This window comes from Lepidothrix coronata, unplaced genomic scaffold (assembly GCF_001604755.1).
Source record: "Lepidothrix coronata isolate B3197 unplaced genomic scaffold, Lepidothrix_coronata-1.0 Scaffold71, whole genome shotgun sequence".
Classification (NCBI taxonomy): domain Eukaryota; kingdom Metazoa; phylum Chordata; class Aves; order Passeriformes; family Pipridae; genus Lepidothrix; species Lepidothrix coronata.
Genome location: NW_016690251.1, coordinates 735,648 through 743,679, shown reverse-complemented (window position 1 = coordinate 743,679; position 8,032 = coordinate 735,648). Strand labels below are relative to the sequence as shown.

At 45.7% G+C, this 8,032-nt stretch overlaps 1 protein-coding gene across 2 annotated transcripts; it reads left to right on the top strand.

Moving 5' to 3' along the window:
- Positions 1-481: 481 nt before the first annotated feature.
- LOC108499209 (serine/arginine-rich splicing factor 7-like) lies at positions 482-6,199 on the top strand. 2 transcript variants are annotated; one of them, XM_017818804.1, is made up of 9 exons: positions 482-607; positions 970-1,150; positions 1,288-1,464; positions 2,416-2,490; positions 2,611-2,712; positions 3,063-3,116; positions 4,461-4,505; positions 5,190-5,225; positions 5,897-6,199. In XM_017818804.1, exons 1-9 carry the CDS (start codon positions 586-588, stop codon positions 5,919-5,921), a joined length of 717 nt encoding a protein of 238 aa, XP_017674293.1. In that variant the 5' UTR covers positions 482-585; the 3' UTR covers positions 5,922-6,199. The 2 variants fall into 2 exon arrangements, with proteins under 2 accessions (XP_017674293.1, XP_017674294.1); XM_017818805.1 differs by lacking the exon at positions 4,461-4,505.
- Positions 6,200-8,032: the final 1,833 nt, after the last annotated feature.

The following is an 8,032-nucleotide window of genomic DNA, read 5'->3' as shown; positions in this document are numbered from 1 at the left end:
CCGCCCAACAGGTTTGGCACAGTTTGGGAATGCCATGGTTTTTGGGAATGCCTTGTTACGAGGTAGGAAATGCTCCTGCCTCCATGCCGTGGAATAAGGACTGTGGTGTCAGCACCTTTGCCCCCAGCCTCAGCAGGGCCAGAAGCCCATATGGATCACACATGAGGGGTGTGAGGCAGAACAAGGGGCTCTGGTCCCCTCTGCTCCCTCTTGGCACCGCCAAGGCGGGAGCACTCACATGGGGCTGGTGGGGGGCGAGCAGCCCGTGCCCAGGAGGAGCCCCCGGGGAGGTTCGTGGCTTAGGGGCTGCCACGGGCACTACGAGGCGACCACATCCAGCGCCGCCCTCCCGCCTGGAGGCGGGAAAGGCGGAAAAGGCGGGAAAGGCCCGTCCCTGCGGGATTCCACACACGCGCGTGCGCGCGCGCGCACGCTCAGGCAGCTGCGCTCTCGCGAGACCCGCGCGTGACGAGGCGCGCGCCTGCACCGCCCCGCCCCCCGCGCGATGCGCAGGCGCAGCGGCAGCTCCTCTCTATAAAAGGTCGCGCCTGAGAGAGCCTCGGCTGTGGTCGGGAAGCCGGGACCATGTCGCGATATGGGCGCTATGGTATGGCCGGCGGGGGAGAGGGAGAGAGAGGGGTGGGTATCGTGTGGGAGCTGCTACTGCTGCTGGGGGGGGACAAGAGCGAGGAGTGGAGCGGCGGCGTTCGCGCCGCGCTGAGGGTGGGAGAAAGCGTCTGTCGCCTCAGGCAGCCGCTGAGAGAAGCGACGGCGGCGGCGAGGAGGGGGGCGCGGGGGACACGCGCAGGGCCGCGGGCCCTGTGGGGCTCGGGTCCGGGGGGGGGGGGGCGGCCCGACGGGAGCGCTCTAAGATGGACGCGGAGTCAAAGATGGCGGTGGGGGGAGGGGCAGCCGCGTGCCTGGCGCGGCCCTGACATGGCGTCCGTTCGTTCCTTCGTTCGTCCGCAGAGACCAAGGTGTACGTGGGCAACCTGGGCACGGGCGCGGGCAAAGGCGAGCTGGAGAGAGCCTTCAGCTACTACGGCCCGCTGAGAACCGTGTGGATCGCGAGGAACCCGCCGGGGTTCGCCTTTGTGGAGTTCGAGGACCCGCGGGACGCTGAAGATGCCGTGCTTGGCCTCGATGGGAAGTACGTATATGCCTGGAGCCTCCTGGACTGATAGGGCCGCAGTCTCTGATCCGCCTACCCCTCACCAACCGTTGATTTCTCGTGCTCGTTGTATGAGCGCAATTATTCCTGTGGTTAACACATACTGTGTCTCGTAGGATAATATGTGGCTCGAGGGTGAGAGTGGAAGTGTCCACGGGAATGCCGCGGCGCTCCCGTTACGACAGGCCCCCTGCCCGGCGCCCCTTTGACCCCAACGACAGATGCTACGAGTGTGGTGAGAAAGGCCACTATGCCTATGACTGTCACCGCTACAGCCGCCGCAGGAGGAGCAGGTACGTGCGGGGCCGGGGCGGCCGCGTTGCTTCGCCAGTTTCGCTTTTGTGTAGTTCTTGTTAGCAAAGAACAGAATGTTACACCAGTTTTAACTCTTTAATGTTGTAAGTCAACAGGTGTATATCACGGTTTTATTTTTTGCTAATACATACAAAATGTTAATATCTTAATAATCAACCTGGTCAAAACCTTTCAGGTTTCTTCGTTTGAGTCAGTCGCCTTGATTCAGAATGTCACGAGCCTTAAGATTTCATGCTGAGGCGCCTTGCAAATCCGACACTTAAGATCCTCCTAGACCTTGAGGTGATCAGCATAAGAGGCCAGATCCCCTCGAGCCATCTACACGTAGCTTCACCTTATTCTTTAAGGGCAGAAAATTTGAGACGGTGACCGCCGTAACAGTAAATTTGGCTTTCAATTGGGGCCCCCCTCCGGTTTAGAAAGAGGAACACCAGATTGACCACATTCCCACCTAGAAAAATCTTCTTGCGTCAATCAAGCCTCACCCTGGCTCATTGGGCTGTCAGTTTGATCGTCGTTAGATTGAAGAGAACACCTAGATGCAGCGATCGGCTATAGATACTTCTAGATCGTCTAGATCTGCTAGACCTTGGGCCAAAGAGGGTCGACCTGCAAACTTGCAAGGTTTATTTTAAATACGCATTACAGTGTTTTCTATTCTAATGTAATTCTGCAAATGTAATTCAGCTTTTAACATTTTTCTAGGTAGTAAAAATGCTCAAGACGAGTAGGCCCAGAGAGTTTTTCCAAATGACAGATGCTAGTGGTGTGTTTTTGTTGTTTTGTTTTGTTTTGTTTGTGTTTTTGTTTTTTTTTTTATTGCTCTCTTTTTTTAGTTGTCTGAAATAAGTTTTGACTTCAGCAGGGCCTCACATGCACTGGTTGCTGCAGCTGTTTGCTGATATCTGTTTTCTCTAACCTAAACCCAGGTCCCGGTCTAGATCGCGCTCGAGGTCCCGAGGAAGGAGGTATTCTCGGTCACGCAGTCGGAGCCGTGGTAGGAGGTAGGGGTCTAGCTGTTGTGTTTTTGTTGTTTTTCTTACTCCTCCCTCTGCCCCTTCTTTCCCTTCTCTTTTGAAAAGTACCTTGCAGTGATTTGGTTGGTTTTTCACTTTGTTTTGTAGATCAAGGTCAGCTTCCTACCGCAGGTCCAGGTCAATCTCTCCTCGTAGATACAGATCATTTTCACCTCGCAGATCCCGATCTGGCTCTCTAAGAAGGTCAAGGTATGTGGTTTTTTTTTAAACCCACAACATTGTCAAAGGGAGCATAAGTTGAAGTTGGAACATTAAGTATTTATATAAGACATATTTAATATAAACATTAAGTTTATATTTTGCAATCTGTGTCTTTTTAGGAACCTTTATGGTGTAACATCTGTCAGAACTAGTCTGAATGCTTTCTTTATGTTACAAGTCTAAGCATGTGATATAGCTTTGTACCATAGCTTTGTAATAGAAGTTACTTCTGCAAAGCCAACAGTCAGCAAAGTATTGTGTGACTTTTGCAATAACTGATCTCTATCCCAGCTGTATGAATCCTGCAGTATTAGAGCTTCCACTGCTTTTTTTCCTAGATCTCGGTCCAGGTCACGCTCACGGTCCCGGTCTGTTGTGTGGCCTCGAAGCAGGTGAGATACTTGTTTTAGTTCAAACTCGTAATAGTTCTGGTCGTTTGATTGTGGTTGTGTTTCGTTGCTTGTTTTTCTTCCTGGGGGAATTTGGCTGGCAGGAATTAGAAGGCTGTGTAGCGTAGCAACGCTTAATTTGTGCCTTTTCACAGACTGAAGTAGTGATCAGATTTCTTTTAATAAACATGAGTTTGTTTTGGTTTGTGGCTACTATATATAATCTGTGTATACATGGCCATAAGAAAGCATATGTGTGATTTGAGGTCTGTGGAGAGAATTTTTGAACACTAGTTAATGCTTACGTATGTAGTAAAATGATGATGGTGGTGCGTTCTGCCTTACTGTTGCTTACCAACAGAAGTCATACTTGTGTTACAAAGTACCAGTTCTGGGTGATTGTGAGTAAACTGTGATCCAGTGAAAAAGCTACTGGTTATAATGGCAGGAATTGGGAAGGATGGTGACTCGGCACAGTGACTACAAAGGTTTCAAAGCCATGGCACGTAATGTTTCATTTAACTTACACCAAGAATCTCCATACAGTATTTCTGTAAGTTAATAGACCAGGTAAAGGTGAATCTTATTTACCCTTTAAAAACAGTTCTTAGCAGAAATAGAATAAAAATTGGCCAAGTCTATTGAACTGGGTGTTTTGATGTTGAGTAACAGCACGTGCCTGAATTCTGACAGTCTAGGAAGGCAAATATTTTCTAAGTAATAGCAAATATTTGAGTTGATACGTAACATGATAAACGTGGGAGGAAAGTGTCACTGTTTGAGTAGATTTTAATTCACAAGATGAACTGGGAATAGTTTACACATCAGTAGCCAGGTACTGAAGAGAAAACCGAAATGTTGTTTTCATTGGCAAAACTGATGAAAAATCTGTATTATAATAATTGGAATAAAATAGGCATTGGAACTTGACCTGAAGCATGCATCAGTTCTTCAGCACATTTTTACTTGTGGCTGATTCCACACTCTTAATGTGCTGTTATATTTTCTAAGATGAAACTTGAAATTATTACTCCCTTTATAGAAGGGATACTTGCAGGTAGGAAGAAAGTCTTGTCAGTCTGGTCTTCTGTTTTGTGAAAGTGGTAGCTGAAGCTTTGCTGAGGAGCTTCATGTGCTTGCACTCCTGTCTTCTGATAAATGGGGTCTCTGCAATAAGAGCTAAAGGATTCTCCTGAAAAGTCACAAGGGAAGCCTGGAGCACCAGAGCCTTCTTTCTCTCTGGTTTTTGATGCTATGTAATAAGAATTCGCTGTTGCTGTAGCTAACTTTCATTGTATATGCATGCTACTGGCTGCTTTGCTGAGCTTTATTTTTCTCCTGTTGTAGGTCTGAGTCTCATGGTAGATCTAAATCTGGCTTACCTGCTAAAAGGTGAGCGTTTAAATACAAGTAGCACTCAGTTGGTTTTTGTTTTGGTTGGTGGTTTTTTGTGGTTGTTTTTTGTTTTGTTTTATGGGGTTTTTTTCCTCAGTATTCAAAATCTGTTTGGAGCAATATTTCAGTTGCATGTGGAAGAGGGTTTTTTGTTGTGTTGTGGTTTTTTTGTTGTTGTTCTTCTAATAGCCGATTTCAAAAACATTTTTCATACATTACTTTAATGTATTTTTTTAATAACTGATTTTTGTGGGACAATAGGCAGTTCAGAAGAATTGTGCATAGAGGTTTTTGTTTCACTCAACATTGTGACAAAAAAGGTATTTGTGACAGGATTTGAGGCATCTGTGTTCCTCCCTTTGTTCTCAACTGACTATAGTTCTCCCTCTTCCTAACTCCTCAGTTCAGTGCTCCTGCTTTGCAGGGTTACCGTCATGACTTTGTAGTTGGTTCGAAGTTTTGCTCTTTTCTAAGGGCTCCAGCTTTCAGCATTTTTCTTTCTCACCTGCAGCTTCTTGCTTAAAGTAATCAGGTACACTTGCTACTGGCAGTCTTAACCATGATGTCTTTTAATGCATTTAAACAACACCAAACTGTTCTGGGTTTAAATGGTCAGAAGGGATTACTGAGACTATCCAAGTGTACAATGTTGATTGTTTGGTTTGTTTGTTTTTTTAACAGTCGCTCAAAGTCCAGATCTCCATCTCCAAAGAGAAGGTAGGAATATCTTTAAAACTAGACTGTGCCATATGGTTAAATAGCACTAAAGTTGGAGTGGTTCCTGTGGAATTTAACTTGGGCAAGGATAAAAGCTTAGTTTTTTTACTAGTCTAAATGTGTGAACTATGAAAAGATGAATTGTTACGGGCACTTCCTGCTGCCAGTAGTCAAGATGTCATGATAATAGTTCTAAGGGAATCTACTTCAGTGAAATGTTAAAGGACAACAAAGTGTGGGCAAATGAGAATCAAGTATCCCTAAGTTCTTGAGGAACTTAGAATCTGGAGAAGAAGTGAGTAATGCAAGGTGTGGAGCAAACCATGAAATATGCTGTAGGATTAAATTCCTGCTGGTGACTCCTGCTGGCTCAGCTGCACAGCTGCCAAGTTGTGCTATCCACTATGAAGCAAGAAGTTTTTCTATGTAACCAGGGAAGTATGTGCTGCAGTTGAGATTTCTGAGCAGTCTTCATGTCTCACCTGCAGCTGATCTTTTAAGCTTAAAGCAGTTTTTTTATACAAAAATGTAAAATATAACACTTCCCTCATTATTTGTGAACTGTATATGAAAATGGGGCTGGGACAGAGCAGCAGAAGCCTGAGGTAGCATGGAAGGTTTCTGTTGGTTTTGCTATAGTAGTGGTTTTTAATCTTTTCTTTCTCTTTCAGTCACTCACCATCAGGAAGCCCTTGAAGGAATGAAAGTCCTGAAAGAACAAATTCAAATTTCAGAAGTTTAAGAAAAAATTTATTTTGTTTACATTGTAAGGGATTTTGTGATGTAAGGGCTTAGTCCTAGAAGGCTGTTTCTGTTGACTAGCAATTGGCATGAATACTATATCTTTTAAAAGTCTTACTAGCAGACTAATACAAAACTCTTGTTATGTTCATGTTCTGTGATCTGGAAATGTTGGGCTCTTTTTTTGTTAATTGTTGCATTAAAATAAACTGTGCATTTCTAACTAAGAAATAGACTGTGGTAACCTACAAACTGTTCCTGTTAATATGTGGCATGGGGAAGCAGGTTGTGTGCCCGTGTGGTGAAAGGTAGAAGGCAGGAAGTGGCAGTCCCTTGTGTGAGTGGGCTGTAGTGCAGTGGCTGTGCTGCAGGTGTGTGCCTTCATCCCTGCCTGGCACCAGTTAGAGTGGAAAGTTACCAGTACCAGCTGTCATTCCTGCTGGTTGGTCTGGATCCTTGTGGTATTCCTTGCACCTCGTCAGAGCTCGGTGAAGCGGAAAACCTTCTCTGGGGGTGTTCATGTGCTCAGTAATTTGACTTACCAAAATGTCTACGAAGGACATTAATGGATTGGAAAAAACAAGGAATGTGTGAATGCTGGTTGGTCTGTCCTGATGATTAAAGGACCGGTCACCTTCTTACCCGAAGGTATTTGAAGTAGTTCTGGAATGTAAACTGTCGAAGTAAATATTTTTAGAAATCTTTTTTTCTGTCCTGGTCATCCAAATAGCACTGCTTCTTTGTGATACTTAACACAAAGTGGCAGTTCTGATGCAGAAGATATAATACCTTTAGATAGTATTTTTAGGAAATTTAAGGTTTTTCTTATAGTTGACATGTCATAAGCAGAATCCGCAGGTCATGTTTCAGTAGCAGTATATTTGTAACTTGCGTTACACCTGTCTGACCTGATCTGCCTGGTTACATGTTTGGCAGTGAAGTGTATCCAAGGGCCTTGATGCTGTCCTGATCAGGGATTGCTTTGGGAAGCCAGACTGTAGCTGCCTGTATATGGATGGTCCCCATCTGGCCAGGGATAGGTTACTGAGAGATTTAATAGAAGTCTGGTAAACAAGTGCAAGATATTTTCCAATTTGATTTATCTTTGCAGCTGATAATGGCTATTAACAGAGTAGCGAGGATAGAGTGCCAGATAATTTTGACTTAAAAGTCTTTCTTTTACTGTGTTCTGCCTTATTGCTGTGTCTTACCAGCGTGGGAGGAACAGTCAAGTCTTCTGGGGCTTCTGTTTGGGCAGCGGTGGGTGGATACCCTGCTGTGCAGCGGAGCACTGCAGCTGTGCATGGACTCCCCCCCAGGGCTTAGGATGAACTTTAATCATTGTTGCTTTATAAGATGTCCAGGAATTAAAAGAATGATAATGAGCCCCTATACATATGACTTGATAAGTACTCTTCCTCTCTGTCTTACCTCCTCCTCTCCCCTATGTTTGTACATTTCAGTGCACTGGGGCTTAGGGGAGGGTGACTTCCCTGCCTGATGATGCTGCGGTTACTGCTTTGCTGAACCATACTCCATTATAGCTGCAGCAGAGGGAGCTGGAAGTAACAGCATTAAACGAGGATGTCCTCAAAGCCCGTTAAACACAGCTGGGGGACAGCATTTATTGCAGTGTGCAGCATCAATGGTGAAATTGCCCCATGCAACGGTGCTTTAAAAGGAGGTAGTGGCAAAGCTGACTCCACACCAAGCCTGTAGACTAAAACTCCTCTAATAATCCCCTCCTCTAATGGGAGGGGACACAGCTGGGACAGCTGACCCCAGCTGCCCAAGGGGATGTTCCAGACCATATGGAATGTTCACCATATACATTTGGGGGAAGGAGATGGCCAGAGTGACAGTGCTTGTCTTCCCAAGTCACTGTTGGGCAAGATCACACTGTGCTCCAGGAGCTGGTGGAACACCTGCCTGCCCATAGGAGGCAGTGAATGAATTCCTTGTTTTGCTTGTGTGTGCAGCCTTTGCTTTACCTATTAAACTGTCTCTCAGCCCATGAATCTTCTCACATCACTCCCCTTTCCCACTGCCAGGTCATGGAGATGCGA